General features: G+C 40.0%; 1 protein-coding gene across 3 annotated transcripts in view; it reads right to left on the minus strand.

Annotated features, from left to right (window-relative positions):
• Positions 1-26,719, minus strand: part of KLF12 (KLF transcription factor 12) — a 240,810-nt gene that overhangs the window by 165,278 nt on the left and 48,813 nt on the right. For all 3 annotated transcript variants that reach the window (XM_054271667.1, XM_054271665.1, XM_054271666.1), the window contains exon 2: positions 3,995-4,058. In XM_054271667.1, coding sequence (XP_054127642.1) covers positions 3,995-4,015 — 21 coding nt within the window. In that variant the 5' untranslated portion in view covers positions 4,016-4,058. The remainder of the gene's footprint in view (positions 1-3,994; positions 4,059-26,719) is intronic.

Raw genomic sequence — 26,719 nt, forward strand, 5'->3', positions numbered from 1 at the left:
TAATTCCCTCTAGATTAATATATTTCACCAAGTTGATGTTTCTAGTCATAATTATATTCCAAGAATCCACTGAATGATGCTAGGTGAGAAAGGCTTCTTAAGAGCAGCCGCTTTCTTTCTAGAAAAACTGCATTTGTTTGCAATACAGAGGGGACAGCTGTCAAGAAAAACCAAACATATCATCACACTGTTACCACTATATTGGCTATGAAAATAAACCATAAAACTTCCTTGAAACCTTCTCAAATACATTTTACAAAGTCATTTTTTATCATGACCAGACTTTAAAAAGCATGAAAAAGCAAAAAGATGAAGTCCAATGAACCCAAACTCCACACAAAACCAGGGCAGATCCTGAGTGAGATGAGATGACCGAGGGGCTTGCCCAGCTGTCAGTAGAGCATGGGGTGGAGCCCAAGGCCTACAACCAGTAGGTTCTGCACCCTCCCATGCCCTGCTACAATTCAGGAGCCAAAGGAGGTGAGGCAAGGGCACACAAGAGGTTGGGAGGTTGATGAAATGGGGTGGGCTTTCAACAGTTCAAGAAACACCTTCTTGAGTCCCTTCCTCTAAACAGCTGAGCTGAAGTTTGCTCTTGGTTGGTTTGGTTTCAGCTTTTTGAAGACGTGACAGAAAATTAGGAGTCATCCTTATGCCATTAAACTCAGTGTTGTTCATCACTTTTCCAGCATTGAATAACTCAGAACATCATTAAACTTGATCAACTGAACTGCCCAGTGTTATTTCTAGAAGCTGTTCATGAAACCACAGTGTGAATGGTGATTGCACCCATGGCCACTCATTAAGTACAACCCAGATCTGTGCTTTTTCAATCTGAACAACCTCTTTTTCCCCTTTAGTTTTGCTCTCTGAACTTCTTTCAGTCCTTTTTACCTGAAGTCTGGACCTTTATTTTGCCCAGAACCTTTGAGCTACAGTTTTTGTCAGTTACCCATTTCCTTGCCAGCTCCTACCCAAGTCTCACTCCCCTACACCCCTATTCAGCCACTGTACACTGAAAAACATAAACTTTAAATATCTGATTCAACAGACAAATTAACCTCTGGATGTAGCTGTCAGTATTATGGAAAATGCAGAAGCATCATAAGCTGCATGCATTCAATAGACACATTTGCTGTCAGGTTTACTTTTGCATATTTCTTTTTTCTGCTAGATGTTCATCTAACCTCATTTTATGAGACAGAAAGAATTATGCTCACTTTTCCTTCATCAGTTGCATATATACTTAGATATCACTTATTTTTACAACACCACATTTACATATATTTTGAGGCAGACCAAGGAAGACCTTAAGTATACCAATATAACATACAGTCAATGCAATACAGGCTGTTTACACTCCCAACAATACACCAACATTTTCATGTCAGCAGTGAAAATCTTTCAAAACTAGATTAGTAGAGGAGCAATAAAACAAAAAGCTAAGGCAGGGTGCTGGCTGAAATCCAATCTCTTCCCTATTGGAGCCAGAACTTTATCAACTGATCTTAACAGTGACCACAGAGAAGCCTTCTCCACCTCTATTGCTTAAGCTTTCTGGAATCATTTCTTCCCAGAAAAGGAATTTTTAGCCTCGAACTTTGAATTCCTCCATGTAACCACATTTTTTTTCTTATTCAGTGACATGATTTAATCACGGTACTTTCCTTATATAAAAGACTGTCAGTAGGATTCAGAGCCCCACATTTGCAAAGGCTGCCAAACAGAATACATGTAAAGAAATAACTCAGAACCCCCTTCCTTATCTGCACATATTTAGAACAGCTCCCCCACAATTACTGTGGGATGTTATCAGAAGGGCATGAGAGAGTGGAACTGTGGCTTGACAAGAAAGAGGTCACCCTGTTCTCCAGGTCTTCCTTCCTCATTCCACCACTGTGTTAAACCAGAAAAGCAAAAGCAGAGAGAGGAACAGCAATACAGAGATAACAGAGATACAGCTCTCATGCAATTACAGAAACCTGCAAAAAGTTCAAATTCTTCCAAGAGTCTTTTGCTTTTGCTTGATCTGGAAGTCATCCCTCCTCTGCACAGACTCTGGGCATGACAGCCCCCCTCAAGAAATAAATCCGTAACTTTTTCTGCCCTGGTGTCACTTCCCAAACTAAATACCTAAGACATAGCCTGTCCTAGTTACTTCTCAATCCAACACAGAACATTACCACACTACGGTAGTACTGCTCTGTGCTGGCCCCTGGACAGCAAGAGTAGTCCACTGTAAAAAAATTATATCCAAAGATGGCTTACAGATAATTAGTTTGGTTTTTTACCCTCTCACACTTTCTGTCAGTGAAGTGCCTCCCCAAGCTTGTAAATACAGGATTTTATCACTGCACTTTGGAACAATGCAAGTAAGGTTTGGAAAGTATCAGTTTTTCACTCTGCTATTCATAGCCAAGAGATCTGAGCAGGGAAGCGTTTGCTCTGCGACAACACTGGCCCATCCCAAGCTATCAGACATCGGTATGGGCAGCAGCCGCTGACCTGTCAGCAATCAAACCAAAGGGAAATTCCTCAACATTCTGTGCTCTGCTTTTAGCAGGCAACAACTGCTGCCTCGTGTGGGCATATGGGCCCCTGACCCCATGGAAAAAATTGTGTACATTTCTGCACAGCTACTAATACCACTTTGTCCCTATCAGGGTTTAAATTTGGCTCTGCGAGGCTGGAGGTGTTTTCTGGGACCAGCAGCATACAAAGGAGATGTTCTATGGATGCTTCTGAAGATTGTCTTGCCAGCTGTTATTTCAGGAAACAAAATTCAAAGACACAGATGATTCCCTCAAATCTCATGCTGCTTGTGCATTTGGAGGTAGCTGGAAGCACGTCCACTTTCTGTTGCAAACACTCAAGAAGTTTACACAAGAAGAAATTACACTCTTCTGTATCCAGGTCAGTAGTTCATAAACTGTAAAACTTCTGAACCACTAAAAGCTTGATAAAACCAAATTATCACTAAGAAAAAATAAGACTCTGTCTTCTTGAACTACTTTACTAAGTTAATAGTACTATAGACTTACATTTCTTGTACTGAACTAACACTGTGCTTTTGAAAAACAAAACCTGGGTTTTTTGCTGGTTTTTTGATAGTTTCCACCCCTGACTGGGATTCAGGGGTTGACAAAAGCTCTCAAGGAAACAGGCTTCCCACAATAACACCCCTCCTTGACTACTGGAGTTTTCAGAATGGTTTATTTAGCCAAGCTGCTGCACAGCATCTCCCTGGACTGTGCCCTGCATCCCAACTGTACCACACCTTGCAGTTGTCAATACAATTAATTTGCTCTGGTGTAAATCCACAGGCAGCATCATCTGTGTTTAAACAGCCTTGGTGGGAATTGGTTATCATAGCATCCCAGAAAAAGATTATCCCTCATAGTCACCAATAACTCAGATTGGCAGAGATCAAGGCTTGCTGTATTAAAACAGTAGCCAGTCACTGAGGTCCACCAACAGCTTCTTCCTTTTTAATCATCACAGAAAACTCACAGTGCAAAACAACCTTCTCTGTATCACAAGAAAACAATGCACCAAGATAACTTTCAAAAAGATCATGTCCTGTTTGACTTCTTAAACAGCACCTGTCAATGAGGCATCTGAGTGCCACTCCACAATATTAAGCATCACAGTCAGTAGCTATAATGGAAGACAACATCCTTCTAATTCTCCCTTCATCTGTGCACAGAAGAATGATGAACACCACTATGTGTGAGCCCACTCAAACACCTGGCTTCAAAGGAATTGCCTATTTTCTTAACATACTACTGAATTTTCTGCTGTACATTCAGGTATTGTCAGCAAATACTGCATTAAGCCACGGCTGTTCAGCTACAGTATTCCCCTGCCTCAAAGACAATACAGCATGCAAAGCTCAGGCCAGTTATTTAAGCTATTCTGTTTTATAACACAGTGTAAATTTTTGATACTGGCATTAATACATATAATGCATATGGCTGTAAAAATGTCAACCAACTTTTATGGCTTTCCTCTTCATATGAATATTCAGTCATCCATTTGTCCCTAGATCCACTTCAATCCTGAAAAAGAAAATATTAAATCATGTAATCCATGTATTTTCTGAGAAGTTCAGCAATTTCTCAAGTATGTTGTGTATGTAAATACAAAAAAAATCTAACCACAGACATCTATTCCATAGTAAAACACAGCTCAGAACAGTAATTTTATAAGCACTTAAAACAAAAATGGAAAAATACAACAAAAAAAAGTATATTGGAGAAATCCTTATGTTTCCTGTTAACTAATGATTTTAGTCAAAGGTCTGTGTTTTTAACTTCTGAGCTGCTATTTCAGCTCACCAAATCCCAACTGCTTTAGTAAGTCTTCTGTGTACCACTATGTACCAGTACCCTGCATTTGTACAGGTAAACTTTCCAGCAGCTACAGAGGATGAGCGTTCTTTAGCAATATTTCAAACTGTATTGCCCAGAAATACTATGCACAGTCCCAACAGTGACACATTAAAAAACTGTCCAAAACCACCACAAAATCTGAAAATGTATTTCTTTCAGGGATTCCTTTAGATACATGATCAGTTTAGTTATGAGGGCCACAAAGGACAGAGAGCTGCAGCATCCCTCCTGTGAAGAGGAGCTGAAAGAGTTGGGGCTGCTCAGCCTGGAGAAGAGAAGGCTCTGGGGAGACCTTACAACACCTTCCAGTACCTAAAGGGACTACAAGAGAGCTGGAGAAGGACTTTTTACATGGGCACATAGCATAAGACAATGTTTCAAAGGAAATGAGGAGAGATGTAGATTAGATGTTAGAAATAAATTCTTTACTGCAAGGATGGCGAGGCATTGGCAGAGGTTGCCCAGAGAAGTTGTGGATGCCCCCTCCCTAACAGTGTTCAAGGTCAGGTTGGATGAGGTTTTGAGTAACCTGATCTAAGGGGTGGCATCCCTGCCCACGGCAGGGAGGTTGGAACTAGATGAACATTAAGTCCCTTCCAACTCAAGACATCCTATGATTCTATGTTAATCTATAAAAGAAAAAAAGTATATAAAGATTCAAATATGTTTTGTGAGGCTCCTTCAGGTTTAAGAAAATGAACAAACCCAGCAGTCCAACTTTTTAAAAAAGCCTTAGGGGAGAAAAAAAATCTTCAGACGTCTAAAATTTAAATAATAGACAGGATGTCTTAAACCCCTTGACAGAATATGTGCATGTATCTGGAAGCAAATGCTACTTACATATGTCTCTCTTAATAATGGAAATGGTGCGAAGTCAAGAATCTAAATCTGCTGTCAGATTTACTATAAACAATCTGCTGTTATTTTTCTGTCATTCAAAATAAGGTCATCCTTCAAATACTAGTAGAGCATCACCTGCCTGATTTTAAACCACATTCCAGTATTTCATTACTGCTGTATATACGACAACATGACAGGTTTCCAAATACTACACAAACTTTTACAGAGAGAAGAAGACAAGAAGCTCCCTTAAGAAAATAAAAATAGTCCATCCATACAGTGTGGTATTATCACACTGACTAAACATCGTGCCATTGTATTTTATCTCTAAGAAAATATTAAGTTTAGTAGAAGAAAGTAAGTTTCAAATATTTGCATGAATTACAAAAAGCTGCAAAGTTACCACAAACACTGACCTAAGTGAATACCATAGACTTTAAGCATGCTAACTGTTGTAGACCATCTTCTCTTGTGCATCTTGTAGACTCTCCTTCCCTTTTCTTATTTAATCTCCCTTGGCACTATTTGGATTACTTCAAAATTTCATGTGGCAGATTCCTTTTTTTTTCTTTTAAAACTGCACACTTGAAGAACCACCTTTGAGTTTATAGTTGCTCTTTCCTTTGAGCTCTTGTCCAAAAACGGGACAACTGGACCACATTTTCCATATCTTGGACCTACACGATGTGGTCACCTAACCTGTATGTTGTGGTGTGTTGTTAAGTTTTGTGTATTACTCCCCCATTTTATGTACTGTTTCCCCCTGTTCAATGTAAAATGGTTCTGCCCTCTCCAGTTTTCCCGCCACAGCTCCTGTGACAGTTTTGTGGCTTTGGTTACCCCTGCCCCTGGTTTTGTCAGTCAGTTAAGTTATGTAATTTCTCCTCCCTTATTCTTCCTTATAAGTAAACTTTTCCTCCTCCCTGGGCCCAGTCAATCACTCCCCACTCCTCCTAACTTTCCAGAATCTTCTCCTCTCTGGGGGTTGTGGTTGGCTGTGGTCCCGGGGCCCCTCCTCTGCTTTGTATTTATTGGTTTCCCCTTTATGTCAATTATGTTAAGTTCATCCCTCCACCCTTCCTGATTGGTTCAATGTATACCCCTCCTTGATACGCCCACTTCCTTTATAACCTCGTTTCACCCCCCATTTCTTGGTCTCTCCCTGGGGTTCTCCCTTCGGATCCTTCCCTGCGCCTACTCCTTGGATGCCATCCTGGTGTCTTCATTAAACCGAAGTTTACCCCACTGAGAGTCCAGCTCCTTATTGCACAGCTGCACAGGCGGTGAGTCTGGTCCGTATTGCGAGCCCAGCCCGAGGCCCTCAGACGCCAAGGGGGGCTCGCACTGGATTGCAGCAGGGTGTCGGCCTGCCCACTGCTAGCCGGACGCTGACCATCATAGGCCAGATACACCCTCGCCGCACCTGTACAGGAAATTACTTAGCCATTTCCTTTTTTTAAATTCAATGCAATGTATCCAGCAGCTTCATGGAGTCTCCATGAGAAAAGACAGAGTTTGACCTGTAATTGTTTCCAGTTCTCCAGGTTTTCTCATCATTACTCCTCTCTTCATGCGCACATGTTCCTACGGCACAACTTAGCTTCAAGTTACACACCAACGCTGGAGTCCTATTATGTTACGGTGGCTATGGTGACACAGCAAACAGGGTCTGTGTTTCAGAACTAACAAACCACTACCCAACCAGCCAGAGCTGCAGCTGTGGTTCTGCGTTATTAAATCATGTCCAAGGGTCCTCCTCATGGAAAAGCTACTTCTTCAGCAATGACAAGTAACTGGGTTTGCTTATTAATGCTCTTCAGGTCTGCACAATTAACAAGCACTAAATTGCCCACATCCTTGCACCACTGGGTATTCTTCTTTATGGAAGGGCTTCTCTTGTAGGCCGCTTTTGAGAAGATTAAGAGCAAACTTTTTGCCTCTGAAAATGGCATTTAACTAGTAACTTCACAAATGTTTGCCGTGATTTTCAAAAGTGCTGAAAAGCTTTGACTTCATATGAAAGGACTTTGAAATGCCTATGAAAAAAGGGCCCATCCATTCTGCCACATGTCCCCACCATGAAACCCGCTTTGGACTTTGGTTTCCAGTCCCTTGCAGTGAAATGTTACTTTCTACTATCAGGAATATGAAATCAGACATTGAAGTCCAAGTAGAAACATCTTCCATTTGCATCAATCAGGAAAAAAATCTACCCAATGAGACAGCTGCACAATATTTCCGACTTGAAACCTTTAAGTTAAAAAGGTTCTTTAAGTAATCATAGAGCAAAGCACAAACCATTCTCAACCAAAAGAATAAAATGTAAGTAGCAAACACAGAACTATGTCCTCTTCTACCCAAGCCTAACTTTCACCTTAAAACAGTGTTTTAGGACCTCGGGAATTTATGAATGCCACCAAACATTAGATTCCTTTTTCTACAGCAAGAAGAAGCCAAATAAATTTGGTTGGTTGCACCTAGTCCATTTTGAAAACCTGTCTTGATCAAATTAAATGCCCTGGGTAGTGGCACCCCGATCAGCAGAGCCACCCCCTGGTGGACCTCAGCAAGACTCCTGGACCACATTAAGGAGCATGAGAAGAGTTTCAGGACAATAATGGTGAGCATATTTCAGGAAAAACAGAAGTCTCTACAGGTGCAGAGGTAGCCATACCTCTACAAATAAAACACTTTTGAACATATAAACCTACATTAGTTCATTAGTTCACAAGTCCACACTGGTATCACTTGTACCTATCTTGTACATACTGATAATTTTAACGGAAACTCACATTAATACATTAACAAATTACTCCTTGTGCTATTTTTACTCTTTTAATTCAGATAGGTATGAGAACAAACATTTGGAAAATAGCAACTCATTTGCAAAGTTAAGTCATTTGCTGAATCAAGATTTACTAACTTTTCCCTCTATAAAACAAACTCCTTATATGGACATAAGGGGGCTAGTCACCTTCTTACATCATCTATTTTATTTTTCAAAAGTATGCATTTTTCTTCTTGAAAGCCCTTAGATCTGTATTTTGACTTCTGCAACTCCTTTCAAAGGCCCTGAGTCACACTAAACTGCCCCAAAACCAGCATGACTTCTCTCAAACTCATCAAGACCACCCTGGCCATCAGGTAAGGCAGGATCACTGAAAACTCAGTTTTAGCACTACTCAGAAATGAACAGAGGTTATCCTCAACCTAGTGTTAAGGATAGCTACCCTTGTAGTAACAGTAGTCACACACTTGTACTTTCTCCCTATGTTTCTGACTCTTGCAGGAACATCCATGATCTCCATGAAGTGACATTTTGCACAAGCTACAGATAAAATATACATTAATCATAAGCTACAGATCCACAACAGTTCTCAATGCTTAAAACTGATATGGGATAGGAGACGCTGGCATACAGTCCAGCACTGTACTGAGCAAATCCCAAAGTCTTCCTCAACTGCATTTCAAGTGTCTCCCTTTCCTGACCTGTGTCTGGTCCCCAGGATACTTGTCAACTGAGTGCTGTACCACCGTAACTGAAACTAGCCAATACACTTTGCCACAAAGCTGTCTGCAAAAAAAAAAAAAAAAAATTTGGAATTCCAGTGTAAGCCACAGTCCCACCAAGCTGCAAGGAAAACCATGCAGTACAGCCTAAAAGTCATTCAGTTTAAGCTGAGTGTAACTGCAGACCTCACAAGACCAAAGGATCACTTGCTATGCATCCTAACAATTGTAATCATAAGGGTTATTCTGTCTCCAGCTGAAGTTTTTGCTAAGTTTTGATTGCAGCTGCTGTTAAAACAAGGACTTTAATATGCCAGCCCCCACACCAACATCTTTGTTGCTCTGCTGTAACGTCATAACAAAAATATCTAAAGTTGCTCAAAATATTTCTGAAAATTACCTTAATGTTTCAAGTTCCGGTTTTCAGATACTTTAATAAAAGTAAAGAGAAGCAGGAGGTAGAGAGTGGGATGCTTGTTGCTAGGTGATACCTAGCTCTCCTGAACTCATAAAGACTGAAATATTTATCCAGACTCCCACGAAGAACGACATCTAGCATAGAGAAGAGATACACACCTGTACTAAAGCACATCAGGATTCAAAGTAAGAAGCAGCAACCCTGCCACCTGCTTGGTCCCTAGGGCACCTGAGAAGACTGCAGTCTGGGATGGGGATGATACAGCTCCTCTTAAATTTCTACCCCAGTTTTTGCTGACCCTATAAGGAGCAATGCCGCCAACACATCCATGCCAAACCAGAATGGTCTCAATACCATTGCAATCATGGCAGTGCAAGTAAATACATCCTTGGCTACCTAACCATAAAGCAGTGTTGCTTTCCTGATGCTTGGGGTATTCTTCCCCAAACCACTATACTCTGACAACAGGTTTCCATTAAAAAAAAGTATGCAGCTGGCCAAATGTGGATTAACAATAAATCAACTGAACACACAACCTTCATGCCGTGTTCCTCCTGCTCCTCACTTTAAAAGGTTTACACTAACCATTCAACAAGTGCTTACACAGTCCTTCAGTAGAGGCTTAGAGGAATAAACATTATTCTTTACAGGGTCTTTTATTTGACATTAATGAATTATTCTGAACTGAACAGCTCCAAGGGTCAATCCCAGACCTTCTGAGTCTTCAAGATGAATTCCAAAAACAATTTGTTCTCCTTAGAACTTAAATGTCTGGTTTGACAACCATTAAAGTTTCAGAAAAAGAGGATGTCTTTCAGTAATACTTAAAAAGCCTTGCTACTGCATCAGTGTAGCCAAATGAAATTAGAAGGTGTATGTGCACACTGCTAATATCTTAAATGTAAAATGGGACGAAGTTAAACTCGGGAGAAGTTTGAGTGGAGTCCTCAAATGACTGGATTTAGGTAATAATCAGTGGTCAATCTAGAAGAGTGCAATAAATTGCAGGGAGCAGAGAAAAACACAGTCAAATATTACTCCTTGACTTCTTATTCTAAAAGTAGTGAACTTCGACACCCAGTTGTTTGAAAGGATAGCTCTGAAACCTTGATACTCCCTTCACAATTCTAGCTTAAACAGAATGACATTGTTTTTCATTAGATCCAAATGAAACAAATAGTGATAAACACAATCACCCATCACTTTGGGCAGCTTCTCTGACACATGGAAGTACTCATGTTACTGTGCGGGACAAGGCCTGTCAGTTCACCACCTTATCCTCACACATAGTTCAAACTCCCAGAGTGAAAACTTTATAGTAGCCTGTGGACTATGTCAAAGGACTTGATGAGTCTTTTCTTGTTACAAAAATTTTATTTTTTAATATATACATACACACACACTTGTATATAAAAATATGCACATATTTGCTCACAAATTTATGATGTTTTTTAAAAAGTAATTTTCTGAAGGAATGTGCAGAAAGAATATTTTCTAATACATCATTCAAAACAGCACATATTTTAAAGCTTGGATGAAAAGCCTAACTCCATTTCTGAATTGACAAAGAACTGCAATTAACAAAAAACAAGTCATCTTTTCCCGTTCAGACTTTCTTTTTCCCCTTTCTTCAGCAAACAGTGTATGTTACTCTCCATATAAGGATTATTCAAGATTCATACTCATAAGGGCTTATGAGCATCTGAAAGAGATGTTTAAAAAAATATTTAAACATTTAAAAGTGGTTATTCCTAATTCAGATTGGGATTACATATGTTCTGTTTGTACATTTGTTTGGACTTCAGATGAAACAAATGTGATTAGGCGTACTAAAAATGAAGTCAAACTTTAAATCAAAAGAAAGGTAAACCACAGGAAAACTGCTTGTGCCACAAGTAAGGTAACAGCGAAGAGACCTGCTAGTGATTTGTCCCTATCTCCACAATGGGGGAAGGGATAAAGATCAACCTCTGCAGCAGCGGAGTTCCATCAAGACTAGGTTGACACAATAGATGATGCACAGGAAAGATCCTAACTTTATATGTTCCTTACTCTTATTTTGCCCTCATAATACAGACTAGCATTACCAGATACTATCACGCATTGGCCCACTTCTGGTTTAATGCTTTTACTCAAACTAGGTTTATGCGCAGTCCAGAATCAAGCCAGCTTTACCTGAGGTACAGGCAGCAGTACTTAATCTCTCTTTTCAAAGTTTCAATATAATCTTCTATATTCTAACTCATTCCAAAAACAAAACAATGATTTTCTTTACGTTCTGAATCCCAGAGACCACAAGAGGAATAAAGTAGCCTCACACTTGTATGCGCTTATAAATGAAATGACCAGATTTTAAGAACCAGTTTACTTAGTAATACAATTTCTGTGCGGACCATGTCTCTGATGTTTCTCAATGTGATGGCAACATCCCGATTACCTTATGAGAGGGAGGGTGGATGAACCCCCAAGGCCTCATGCTACAAATTCAAAGGAATGAGGACAACTTCATAGCACACCTGTGTCAAAATCTGCTCTTTGGTCAAGCCAAACTGTAGTGAGCAGAGCTAGAGGTGGTTTAGCCTGCAAGAAAGTCTGAAACAGATTAATACTGCCTCAGAGGGCAAATACTACCCTTAAATGACTCAAAATTTCTAAAGTGTATCCTCACAGTTGACTTCAGAGGGAACACCAAGACAATTGAAAAATCAGAGCAGGAATAAAAAATGTAACACTATGTAGGAGCTTATATAAACCCTGGCATGTCCTCCCTGTTTGCACTGTGCAAGATGTTGTAAAAGAAGTTGGAAAACGGCAGTAACAACCATCCCGCTGCAGACAAAATACTGTGCAGCTCTCCACCACAGTGTCAAGCGCTCTGAGCCAATTTTCACAGCAAAGACACCTAAAGAATAAGCAAAAACAGAGAAGTTGTGCCCATTAAAATTCCTTTAAATGAGGGAACAAAATTGTTCCCACAAGCAATAGAAAAAAATGTGAACAAGCTTCAAGTTTATACATCACCAGAAGTTGGTAGTAAAATCAGTGTGGATATTGCGGAGGCCTGCACAGGCAGCAAGAGTCAACACCTCGTCCCACCAAGCCCCAGCCTGGAGATGGTCACCGCTTCAGAAGTGCCCATATATTCAACTTCTACCTCACTGTGTCAATAAATGCAAGATAAGTTAGCAAAAACCCAAACTGCCTTAACAAATCTATTTTGATCCTCCAAAGCAAAGGTGGCAATAGGTATGAGGTGGTCTGTCTTGACCTCTCTAACCACAGCCCCAGCATCTAAGGACAGGCTTCCACAATTTACCCTAAAGCTGGGAAAAAAGAGCAAAGAAAACCCAGCACATGCTATTCCAACTTGTGATACACACTGAAGAAACCCAACTTCCAGGCTCAGCTATGCTTCTAAGAAATAAAGTTATAAGCTGGATGCATCCTGCTCTACATAGTAGGTCATAATACTCAGGTCCTATTTCTGCCTTTGCACAACAAATTCCAACACCGGATTTTTGACAACTTGAGCCCCTTCTTTTGGTTTCCATTAGAAATATATCAATAAAATGGTTTTTTTCAAGAAAACAGCATGGTATCTACAGCATTGTATCTATCTATCTATGTGCCTGTGTAGTTACATAATCAGGCTCTAAATGAGGGGCACTACATGACACCAGTAATGCTATTAATCAATTTAAGGAGCCTATTTGGCTGGCATCCTACAAATGTGGGTGATGAGTGTCTGTTTTAATAGGAAAGTACACTCTCTAAAATTGATCAATTGACCACAAGTGTTTCAATTAATAATTTTTAATGTCTTCTGTCCTAGCCTGCTGTTCCTTGAAAGTGCAGACTGGCATTATTACTAATAAGCATCTCTCAGCGTATTGGAGGCAAAAGGTTCCGAAAAGGGAGAAATCCCAAAATCTGTCAGTACAACATTCCCATCAGGCACTGACCAGCTTGAAATAGCTTCACTACCAGATTCAGCAGCTACAAATCTTTTAGTAGCAATTTGAAATCCAGAGGAAATCACTGAAGCATACTCATGCTCTTGATGCCTTCAGAAGGAATGAGGAGAATAAAATTTATGTCTTTGTACTGTTCCTAGAGAACTTCCACTGTAGACTCTCCCCAGCTTTTCAAGCTTCCCAATACATGGTAAACCTCAGCAAAAACCATCACATTAACCTTAGGAAATGGCACATGTGTCTGGAGATCCACCCAATATACACCTGGTCATATTCCATCAGCCTCCTTAGGCCTCATCATTTTCCTCCTTGTTCCAACAGCCCTCAATTTTGACAGGACACACAGATGCTCTGATTATTTTCCTGTCCTTGCTTAGACAGAAATATATTTGCTTCTCTCCTTTGGAAAAGGGGAAGTTTGGGAAATAATTTCATGCAGTATTCCAGGGGGACGTTAATCTGCAAATCTGACTACATACTTAAATCCAAAATCCAGAAGTAGCCTAATTTCCAAAGGTAATTTGTACTTTCCAGTCTCCTACCGAGATGACTGCAGCAGCCTGCAGGACTCACCATCTGCATGCAGCAAGCCAGTGACATTTCATCCTGCAGACCAGCACAGGCAAACAACCCCCTCTTAATCATAGCTTGGCAATTGCTCACATTCACAGCCCAGAAACCCTAACCTCAACAGCAACTTTAGCAGATAAAGTTCTTGGCAAGTGGCAGGTTCATCTCACCTACTGATGGACAGACACCTACACCTGTGCTAGCTGTCCTTCCTGGCTCTGCTGCTAAGGACAGAAAAGGGCAATGTAAGGGCCTGAGTCACTGGCACTGCAGCCAGTCCAGCAACTGCTTTTTACCAAAAATCATTTTAAATACATGTTGTCTGCAAAGTGAAGGGTTCTGTAAGTTTTAATAGCTTTGTTTTTTTAAAACCAGTCTTAGGTTCCTTTGTTTTCCTGATCAAACACTCTAAATTTTAATACTTGAGAAGAGAACATTTCAATGGAGCCACAAGGACTTGGAAAAGAATCCCATTTTTACAAGAGCTTAGAGAGGAAAGAAGGAAAAACAGAAAAGTAACTTAATCTGATTAAATATTGCTGTAAAGCAGGAACTGGTGACACCAGCCATGCTAAGTTTCCTGTATACCAAAGCTCATCAGTTGTACAGACATCACAATAAAAATTATTACAAAAATTAGAAAATGAGAACAGTAAGAAAGTCATGTTGCCTGATTTAGTAAATGAGAGACAAAAACACCACAATGAAAAAATCCTGTATTTTAGGGGGAAGCATACAATTGTAAAACCAAAGTTTTTCATGAACTTGGCCAGACTGCTGATCCCATATTCTATGTCAGTGAAACAAATCACCTCCAAGTTTATGCTCCCAATATTCTCACTCCCATAGTAGAAACTGGACTCACTGTATTTAATTATCTTTCAGGGAAGAGAATGCAACAAATAAATTAACAAACATAATTAATCACAAGAGACATGAAAACCAGAGGCAATACCACTGAGGAGAAACATTTTTTCTTCCCCTTCAATACTCCAGGTGTAACAAAAACAGTGTGATGATATAGATGCTGTTTAGAATGAAACATGCCTTCTATCTGAGACACCCAAAAAACTGTCCTTTCCTAACCTACATGATCCATAACCCCCACAAACTATCGTGACTCAGAACACCATGGATTACATGAACAAATTGACTCACCACTTCCCCAAGGATTAAATTCAACAACTCCTTGACAATCAAAGCTTTTGGGTTTTTTACCAGTTTCCTTTGATTACTTTTTTGATTTGCAGGTAACACCAGACATGATACATTACTTCAAATCCTTAAAGCAGTTCAACTGGCAATAGGAGACACATTAGCTGAAGATGGATTGGGGTTAGACCCATCTTCAGCTTATTGCTAGAAACACATATATCTGGTATTTTGCAATTCTGAGGAAACTCCTAAATTAGATCAACTATTGAAAAATATTTCTGTAATTTGATTATGTAAGAGATAGCCAACACAACTTCTGCTGTTTTACCAATTTCAAACAGTTGCCCATCATCTACCGTCAGTATGGTGGAGTTTGCCATGCCTTTTCCACCAAGTACTCCCTTAGGTGACACAGTTTCTTCTTTCCATGTTACTCTAACACAGAAACACCACAGTTGTTCATTTCAAGCCTTAAGGATGCTCCCATCTTTCTCAGGTTCAAGAACCCTTCAGCCACCCTTGAGACACAGGGTCCTTGCCCAGGAGGGAAACGCTCCCCTCTGAACCACTGGACATCCCTTTCCACCTTCCCTTGCTTCCAGGATAGGCTCCTGGTCGGTGAGTTGGCAGCTTCTGCAGCTCAGATGCAGCTGCCCCTGCGCACACCCCACCATCAGTGCCATAACTGGCACCTTCACAGCCCACACTTGAGCCGTGTGAGCCTGCTTACCAGACCACCCTGTTCTCATCCCATGGAGTGAGCAGTCTCATGTTCCACTGCCTAACATTCACTGGCTTCAAAAGAGTTTAAAATTATAGTCTAAAACAAGGTGATGTAGAATTTGTGAGCCCAACACTCCTCTGTGACTTGTCCCACCTACCCTCATCACTACTCTTACCATAGCTCTCCCTTCACTCTCTTCCCTGAGTTCCAATCTTGGGCAGATCACTCATCCAGTGGCACTAATCCAACAACAACCCGCTCAGTATCACTGAAAGTGGCTTTATTCCCACTACAAAGCGAAATCCTGACTCCATCCTGCTGTTTAATCCGTTACTATGAAAGATTAAGGTTGGGTTTCTTTTTCAATACAAAAGCTAATTATTTCTCCTTATCCTAAGTTGTGCTCCTGATTATTCACTAGGTACAAATATTCCCTCTTCTCCACCTTCTAAGTTTTCAATATCCTGAATTCACTGCTAGCAGAAGAGAAGGCAATACTACTTACTCCAAGACACCATGAAACACAACTTGTCTCACACAATGCTCTCCTACTGGAGAGGTTTTGTTACCAAAGACAAAGCAATTATGAGACCATCACCACAGGAGCATGTTAACACCACCAGACACAATCAAAACACTGACAGTGGTCCAGAAGCAAACAGCAGATTTCACTGCATGTTCGAATACTAAGACGTTCTGAAAACAGATTTATTAAAAGCAGAGGTAGCTGAAACAGTCTTTGTAATAAACATAAGGAATACTGCAAACAACTTACGCTCCCACAAGTGGCAAGTGTCATCATCCTAATGATAACCCCTACCGAGTTGCATCCTGTAGCGTTATCACAATTAAGATTCTGTTAAAATACCCATTACAAATATCTATTTTTAATTAACTGTAATTCAGACTTATAATATGAAGCAGGTTGTAACTTGATGATCTTGATGATTTTCATAAGACAATGAATTAAAGATTAGAAAAACAAAATAAAGATTAGCCTCTTGGGGAGGAAAAGGAAATCAAACCAATTTCAATATATATGGGAAAAAGTAATGTAAGTCAATAAAAATAAAAATTATATGTTTTTGTTACACAGACCAAGTTTTATAGATAATAAAAAAGTAAACCACTGAAAATAAGAGTCCCCTAAGTGTGCATTTACAGTTTAAAAAGAACAGAACAAAAATCAGTGTTATAGCCCTGAAGTTGATATGGGAGAAAATATGGAGGTGAAAACAATGTCTGCTCTACGCCCTACTAGACCCTTCACAGCTTAGCTTAAAAAAAAAAAAAAAGGAAAAAATAATTTAAAAATGCATGCAGATATTTATACAAATCCACACAGGGAATGCACATAAGGGTTAAAATTCAAACTGCTTCCAACAGGGCCATATTCAGCACACACAGATTTACTATTCCTCCTTGGCCCATCAGGCCATGGTACCAAACCAAAGGCTTACAGCTGGGAGGGTTAATAGGGCTTCTTACATTTAAGGGACATTTTCACCAGCTCCATCACTTTTAGTCTTAATCCCATTCATGCATTAGTCAGATTATTTTGCTTTTCCAACCTGATACATGGAGAAAACCCACTTCTCTCATCTCTCTTTCCTTTATCAACTGACCAAGTGACAAGAACATGAGATCAGTCCAGTGACCCACCCTCCCCTCTGCTTCCATGTCCTGCTGTGCACAGCAGGCACGCTAAAATACAAGTGTCAAGCAGTCAACAAATCTCGACAAGCCCCTAATCTTAAGGGCATCAAATATGGTTAAGTCATCCTCTTTTATGGGAAAAAAATCTCATGGACTGGGGCCAGCAGTTTAAAGGGCTTTGACAAGCGGAGAAGGATTAGAACAAGCCAGCACCATTTCAAAATGAAAAGCAGAGAGGTCTGGCTTCCTAATAAGCAAATTCACCAAAAAGCCACAAGCTTAACTGGAAACATCTTAACCTGCAGTATGTCAGCAAATAAAAGTAAGCTCTTTCAAACATGTACTGAAAGAAATAATGCCATATTTTCTGTATTGCTGTTTTTCTTATCTGCATTTGAAAAGAGCCCACAAGGAAACACCCTATTGAATGAGTTCAGGAGGAGCATATTATCTAAATATGCATATTTGTATTAATATCCAGGGATGACATTCACAAATGTCTTCCTACTATCCTGTAAATGCCCTCAAAACAAACATCTCTACACTGTTTCAGGGATGCAGAAGCTTCCTGACGACCAGCATTCCAGAAAGGGCAATCACAGCACCTGCTCTGTCTTACGAGCTTTTCCATACCTTGCACTCAGCATGCCCAGACTGTCACTGTCTCTGGACTGAGAAGGAGAATAAATTCTCAAGACAGAAGACTTAGTAGATAGTGGTAACATGCCTTCCCTTGAGGAGGGCAACAAGGAAAAGATGCAGCTGTGTTGAGTTCTACTGCTCCAGGACTCAGCTTCCTGCCCAAGTCATCTCCCCCGCTTCCATCTCCCAGGCTAGACCAAGACAAACACCCCTTCCACAGAAGTGAGGGGCATTTACACCATATTAAGCGAACATTAAACTTCAAGCAGCTGGTCCACATTAGCTTGAGCTGAAGCTGTCACCACTCTGGAGGCAAGGCCCCACAAGACCATGGCATTTTCCAAGCTGTTCCCAAACTGAAAGAACTGAACAGGAAGGGGTTGCATAGCTAAAACAGTATCTGACTTTTTCCTCCACTCCTGCCAGCAGTATGCCAGATCAGTATCCTCATCACCTGGCCCTCTGCTGCTTTCACAGTTTCATTCTCTCTGTTGCCACCTAAAGAGCCATCAATAGAAAACTCACACAAACTGTAAAAACTAGGATAGAGGAAACCTCAAAAGATCATCTAGTCTCTCCCTAGCAATTTGCACCACTGTGATTACCTCAAAATATGATTCCATCTTAATTATATCTATTATAGATAAACTTCAGGAAAAGAATGACTGGACCTGTGAAGAAAAACTGCCTGCAGCACCAAGATTTCATCCTGATTCATTCTAAAGACAGAACATCTGCTTTAGCATACTACTAGGACCATAAATTGAACAATACTCAGGATATGGAGCTGGGAGCTCGCCAGAGCTCTGATATTTACTTCAATTGCTCCTAAAGACATCAATGAAGTAAACATTTTTCAACACAAAATTAGGATCAAACCCACCCACAAAATATGACTAGTTATGTCTTTTAAGGATGTTTTCTAAATCAACTATCATAGATTATGTCTGCAAAATTATTTGAAGACAGAAAGCAATATGAACTTCTATGATAAAGTTTTAGAGTTTTAGTAGTCCTGAACAAGAGGGAATGTAAGAACAATGCGTTTTCATTCCTCAGCATGAGATAACAGAGTACTCCTTTAAATTGAAAAGAAAAAAAAATATGCATACACAATCCCAATCATTCCCCCAGCTTGTTTAAAATTGATTTCATATACAAGCTTTGTGATCCACGCCCCCCCAAAAACAAAAGGCAGTTCCTTCATGCACAAGTCCATGTTCCCCTGGCTAAATTTTCCCAGAGAGGCAAGGCTATTGCTAACCTTAGTTAGATGAAGTTTCGAGATACCACTGCACTCTAATACTGGCACATCTAGGTCATTACAAAGTCTGTGGAGCTGATTATCTAATTGGTTGTGATCCCTAGTGAAATATGAGTCAGTACTTGGTCCATGTTTCAGCTTGTGTTTTAACTTCAATGCATCTCAAGGTACAAAAAGACAAACAAAAATTTGTGACCATAAATCTACACGCAACTCTGTATCTTAGCAATGAACAGTAGTAAATGTGCTCAACGCTGTTTTCACAACTACAATAAAAATCTTTTTAGTACAGTAAAAAGACACAAGAAAATTTCAACACTCTCAAGGTAACCACATGCAGAAGTTGTATCTACAGACACTTGTAAATACCTCTGGTCTCTTGGGATTTGGTTATATCTAATAAGCCACAGCCCGAGAGTCACCACAAATAATACCAGGATTTTTTTCATATTGCATAACAAGACTTGACAAGCTAATTTATTTAATATTACTATAATTTGATCATACAATGTTAATATAGATTTGGCTATACAGATATTTAGGTAAGTAATGATCAGAATGATTCACTGCTGTACTGTGGCATAGGGATGCACTGATTGAAAAGGGTATTAGTAAATCCATTATTGTAAGCTTTCACTGGTACAGACCAATTATGTAACTTTTAATTATCTTCTCTTATATGTTACAGCCACATGAGACAACAATGCTGTTAAGAGCAGTAACAAGCATCAATACACACTTGTGAAAGACAAGGCCAGACTAACAGGAATGGAAAGAAAATAGCAAGAAGGGGGGAAAAAATTACTCAAAAGCAGATGAGAAGTAGAGAAGGAAAACAAACGCATTTGCTGGAACTCAGTCTACTTCATCTGCACTTTCTCCACTCCTCAGAAACGGAAACATAGGCATATTCATCATAGGGGAGACCACCAAGCTTACTGCCAGCACAGAAGAAACTTCAAACCCTGGAGTGTAAAACTAGAGTTCTACACAAAATTTCTTTATAAATATTAAACAGATATGCAAAATATAACTAATGGGAAAAATACAATTTAAATTTGTTTTGCTTTGTTAATTTCTCTGTGGAAGTCTACTATTTTTATGAGTTTTTTCAGGAAAGTAGCAGGTGAGTCCAGCAACTGACTGCTTTTTTGTGACTGCCCTCCTACTGCCTCTAAAACAGGTGTATCTGTAAATTTTTGCTCTCTTGCTCACACTCCAGTGCCCCAGTTATCATTTTTAGCGATTCCTTCCTGTGTGAACAAGCCTGAGCCTAAGTGTTTTGTTTCACACGCCAACAGGAAACCCTGCCTCCAAAGCTGCAAACAGGGTGCAGGGAGAGGTGCAAGGGAGAAGCATGGCCAAGACAGAAATTTTCATGTAAAACCAAAAAAATGAGATAATAGATAAGCGATCTAGAAGAGGAAGGGTTAAAATTGCTATCAAGAGCAAAGGAAAAAACCCACTATGATTTCTCACGTACAGCAGATAAATTGCCTTTCGCCTCCAATTACTGGACTGCACAGCACAGCTAGATCACTTGGCCTCATGATGTATTCACCAGCTACTCCAAGTTCCACTAGCAGCCAATTTCTAGATGCCAACACTGTACAACAGCTTCATTAAAACTGGTATGACAGGACAAAGTTTCAGCAGGTTTGTAGGTGACAAAATTTGGGGAGGCAGAACGCACTCAAGGGCAGCACTGCCATTCAAAGTGATCTCAGCAAGTTAGAAGAATGTTTTGTCAGGAATATTGTGAAATTCAGCAAAGGCAAATGGCAGGTCCTGCACCTAGGGAAGAATAACTCCAAGCACCAATACATGCTGGGGGCCAACAAGCAACTTGGCAGAAAAGAAGCTGGGGTCCCAGTGGATGAAAACTTCACCATGAGCCAGAAATGGGCCTTCTTGGAAAAGAAGGTCAAAAGCCTGATGGAATACATTAGGAAGAGCATCATCAGCAAATTGAGGGAGATGATCCTTCTTCTCTGCCCTGGTGAGACAGTTGGAGTCCTGAGTCCAGCACTGAGCTTCCCAGCAGAAGACCGACATGAACACAACAGCATCCAGGACAGGGACCAACCTGAAACAGACGCCGGTACTTATGGGCCAAAAAGAGGGCTGTAAGAGTTGGAGCTGTTGAGCCTCAGGAAGGAGAAGAACTGGTGGGGAACTCAGTGGTCTCTGCAATTACTTAATACACTGCAGAGGCAGCAGAGGAGTCCAACTCCTCTCTGAAGCAGGCAGGAACACAACCCAAGGTAAAGGCCACAATTGCAGCAAGTGGAATTTCAATTAAGGAAATTAGAAAATGAATTTTTTATGATAAGGGTTATCAAAAACACAACAGATTGACTAAAAGGTCACTGAATCTTCATCCGTGGAGATACTCAACACTTGACTACCCAAGGAGTGGAGCAACCTCAATGAAGTTGGCTCTGCTTTGTGCAGGGACTAGACCAAATGAATGGTCTACAGACACACCCTGCAACCTATGCCAGTCTGTCATTCAGAGTTTTTTTTCCCCCCTGTGTATATTAGGTTTCTCCAAGCATTAAGACTTTGACAATACAGTTCTTGAGAGTATAAAAAATTCCATCCCAGTGACACAAATTTTTAAGACCCAAAGTTCAGGTCAGCTTCACACAAGTTTTAGCATTCGTACATTTGGAATGAAAAAAACCCTCCAATTTCTGCTTTTGTTGTCATTACAGTGCACGACTTCTATTGTCATTACATTGCAAGGGTTCCATATTGCTAGAGTTCATACCTCCTTGATGATTTCTTATAGACATCTCCTCTAGGCACTGACTCTTCTTGCCATCACAGTAACCAACTGACTCCAGTTTCCCCTCAGCCACTGGGGGGGAAAGCAATCCACTCTTTTATAACACTCTTCTGATTTAGTCCACAGGGTCATATATTCGAGTCCTTTCCTCCAGAATCCTGAATCATGTCAGGGTAACTATTTGTTGTCATTATAGTTCAAGAGTTCTATTGTTGTTACATTGCAAGGGTTCCATATTGCTAGAGTTTCGTACCTCCTTGATGTTTTCTTGCAGTCATCTCCTCTAGGCACCAACTCTTCCTTATCCTCACAGTGACCAACTGATTCCAGTTCCCTTGGCCAACCAATCCACTCATTTATAACACTCTTCTGATTGGCTACAGGTGTGGCCTGTTAACATCAGGCCTGCTCCTAATCCTTAGTAATTAGCTCAGCTACAACTCTTTAGAGGGTAAGATTACATTCTATACTACCTCTATTTACTTATATTCTATTCCCCCTTTTTCTTTTCATTACAGAGTTGCAGCATTTCTAGAAGGACATATTCAAATAAATTAACATCACACATTCATACATTTCATTTAGAACTAAGAGTTATATAAATGTTCAAACAACATAGTATAGTACAAATATATATATTTCTAATATTAGTTCAGTGTTGCAGCTTTTCTCAGTCTACAAAGTACTTATCTTCAAGATCTTTTATACTCATATTTAACAAACATTAATAGCTACAACTGATATATTTTACCAATAGTTTAGTATTCAAGTCCTTTTCCCCAAATCCATAGGGTCATATAGTCAAGTCCTGTTTCCCCATAAACCACAGTGTAATATAGTTTAGCCCCAAATCCACAGGGTCATCCAGTTTAGTCCCAAATCCACAGGGTCGTATAGACGAGTCCTTTTCTCCAGAATCCTGAATCATGTCAGGGTCACCATTTGTTATCATTTTAGTACAAGAGTTCTATTGTCATTACATTACAAAGGTTCCATATTGCTAGAGTTTCATACCTCCTTGATGTTTCTTGTAGGCAGCTCCTCTAGGCACTGACTCTTCCTTGTCCTCACAGTGACCAACTGACTCCAGGTCCCCCACAGCCAACCAATCCACTCTTTTATAACACTCTTCTGATTGGCTACAGGTGTGGCCTGTTAACATCAGGCTTGCTCCTAATCCTTAGTAATTAGCTCAGCTGCAACTCTTTAGGGGGTAAGATTACATTCTATACTTCCTTGATTTACTTATATCCTATCCCCCTATATGTTTTCCCTCTAAACTGCTAAAAAAATGCAATTTTTCTTCAGAACACCTAATCATAAATACGCAGATAAGTGTGCATGTAAAAATCTTTATTGTCCATTTATATGTATTTGCTAACATATCTTGAAGCCTCCAAATACTCATGGTTCTGAAGAGGTAAAAGAACACAGCAGCTTCGTATTTAAGTACTATACCACCGAAATACAAATCACATAGTTAATTCTCAGTGTTTATTGTTTATTTATCTCACTGACATTTCAGCTTTCTCATAATACAAACTGTGTTTTAAATCAGTTCCTGTGCCACAGGTTTCTCATATTCGTGATGCCGACTAGTGTAACAGGAGCTATAGCCACAGCTCATACAGACAGCAGAAAACTGACAGAATGTTTTCAGTTGAAAATAAAGACCTGCATTACTTCAGTGCTAAATCACATGCCACCACAGTACACACTATTAGACTACATCTAAGGGACTTCAGTAGCTCAAATCAACTGCTCTGTCAAAGACTTTGTAAACTTTCAAGATGTAAAAAGCAAATAATAATTCCACCAGTTTGGATTGTTTTCTACTATGCACACATGATACGTTTATGTAAGCACATATAATCCATCTGAGACATAAAATATATGCCAAAAGGAAATTTAAAGTTTCAGATTTTTATGTACAAAGAATACAGATCACAGGAGAAAACAGAAGGAACAACAGATTTCTGTAGTTTCCCATCATCTGTGAACAGAGCACCAGGACACATACATGATATTAATCACCCAGGACTCCACAGATTGCATCAGCAGAATTACATATGGAATCCACAACTATTATTATACTTTGATGCTAAAGATAGACTCCACACAGCACTGAGAGGACAAGTTTAGTTCCCTTTTCACTTCAAAAGTGGTACAGCCTCAGATGATATTCTTTCTCCCTTCTAGAAAGATAACTGTGTCCAGCTTGTATGTCAATTCCAAAATACTTAATAACTCCACACTGAAAGTGTGGTTTTCAGCAACATCAGTAATTTTTAAATTTTCTTCCAGTGGTAAAACTGATTCCATATAGAAACAGTAAGAAGGAACACAAAGCAGACTGTGGAAAATTCTGCTTGCATTTCAACCATAAATCATGAAGGTCATGCTTGGTTTCGGGTCGTGGGACAAACCTATCCTTGGGAAATATCTCAAAGAGAGCAAAGCAGCTCTGACTTGGTCCAGCTCACTACAGGCACAGCACCTTTGGGCATCTCTCCAGAGCAGCCACTGCCCCCAGCAACGAATGCTCACCAGCACGGCTCTCCACAGACTACACCATCAGGTGCCCAAGGGCAAGCAATCATACCTTCCTCTCTGCGCAGCACCACACCAGGGGTAATCAGCATTCAGCATTTCTGCATAAGCAAGCAGCAACCAAGAAACTGGCAGCAATACTCAGTGCAAAATAAAAAAAATTAAAAAAACAAACCAACATACCCCAGAGCTGACACTAAACATCCAACTCTCTGTCCCATAACCATCTGTGCATTGCAACAGTAATTTCAAAGAGAAACACCACATTTTTTACATGATCAAATCATATGCTAACAAAAATATACAGCTTTGGAGACAAAAGAGGAAAAACAACCCAAAAACTCTATACCACCAAGAAAGAAAAAAACACAACTCAACCACAAAAGCAAAGAATCTTCTTTCTCAAAACACAGTCACAAGTCTTAGCTGTTTTAACTTTTAACCCATATTCTCCAGGGGACGGATCGAAGGCAGGAGGATACATACATGCTGCCTAAGACATTTTAAAAATCTGTTAATTGACACATTTACTGTCCTACTACTATTCATGAAACACAAAGCCAGTTTCACCCTCATGGATTTTGAAGAGGAAAACACAGGTGATTTAAGTTAATTATTATATTGGTGAGTAATAAAAGCATTTAGGGAAGTATGGCAAACACAGTTTTATATACTAGCTCTCACTGAAAATCAGAGGAAAAAACCCATTTATGACAATTATTACAATTGCATAAATATAAACCAAGGCAGGGGAAAAAACCCCACATTGGTCAGTTCCAATTTTTAGTATCAGAAATTTGTAACTAATCCTTCAAGATAATGTATCAGTAATACTACAGGCCTAGTGTTTCCTTCATCCACACATAAAAACATTGCCTCCATTGTGTGAGGTGGCAGACAGAGCACAAGGTAGTCCCCAACTCCAGCAATGTTTTTCATGCTTTACCACCTTTGTCCACCCCAGCCACAGCTTCCTCAGCTGTAAAACAGAGCAGCAACTCTACCAGAGGACAGTCATGTTCTTGGTGAGGGCACAATTCATCAAAACAGAGGGACACATCTAAAAGCAATGCTGCCACTAGCTCCTTCTTTCCCACCCTTGCCCCCACTCTCAGCTGACATCACTGACTCTTGGCTCACAAGAGTTCTCCACCTCTGATGTTGAACTGAATGCTCTGGAGAACTAAGGTCACCAAATGGGCAAATCTACAATTGACTTTTAAAAATAATTGGTTTTCAGCCAGATAAGTGAACTCTGCTTGCCCAGAGGCCAAATCACTGCTGGAACCAACAGAGAGAAGGGAAGATGAATAGCAAGAGAAGCGCAGATGGAAACCGCTGCTTCCGGCACAGCAAGGTGCAGGGTTTGCTTAGAGCCTCATCAAACCCGTAACCGGCGGACAAAACAGAGAACATGCAAGCTGCTTCTACTCCAGAACTGAAAAACTTCCCAGAACTTTTCCCATTCTTCATTAGTGGCATGAATTTTTTAAATTATGTAAGACAGCACTTTAGATTGGTGTATCAAGATAGAGATGTCAAGAATTCAGCAGCAAGAGCTGGAAGAATGATGTCCTCTGGCTCTGCAACCATTTCATTTTTCCTGTAATTCTGAAATTGTCTCAGGACTCGTCTACTGTTGACAGAGATATCTATACATTTTCTCATTAAACTTCACTGGGTTCGATCTTTAATGTAACTGTACTCCCAAAACAGTAAGTGAAACATAAAAAGAACTCTTAAAAAAAGAGGATATGAAGGGGCCACAGGAGTATTTTTATTTCTTAAAACACTCTCTTTACTTTACAGACATACTCAGAAGCAATCTGAATTAACCCACGAGTGCTATTTATCTGTCAGATACAATGCCAACAGGCACTTTAACAAAGACCAGACAATCAGAGACCAGGTGGAATATGCTGTGATGACTTTCACCTGGCTTCCATACAAGTGAACGTTCCAATCTATACATGCATGGCCTCTGACAGCAGGCAACACAGAAGTTATATTTCAGTTACATTTTTATTTGCTGAGGAAAACAAAATAAAATTAGAATTAAACCTCCAAGATTTGCCTGCAAAAGAGAACCAGTATTCTGGACCCACCTGCTAAGCCAATGGAGAGCACATACTCCTACATACATCTAGGAATAGCTTGGCATAGTCTCTACAGAGATTTTCATTTCCTTTTTCTTTAAGGAAGCCGATCCCTTCAAGGTAATTCAAAGCTACATG

Source organism: Melozone crissalis, unplaced genomic scaffold (genome assembly GCF_028551555.1).
Source record: "Melozone crissalis strain CALT ecotype California unplaced genomic scaffold, PUWL_Pcris_2 ptg000013l_1, whole genome shotgun sequence".
Classification (NCBI taxonomy): domain Eukaryota; kingdom Metazoa; phylum Chordata; class Aves; order Passeriformes; family Passerellidae; genus Melozone; species Melozone crissalis.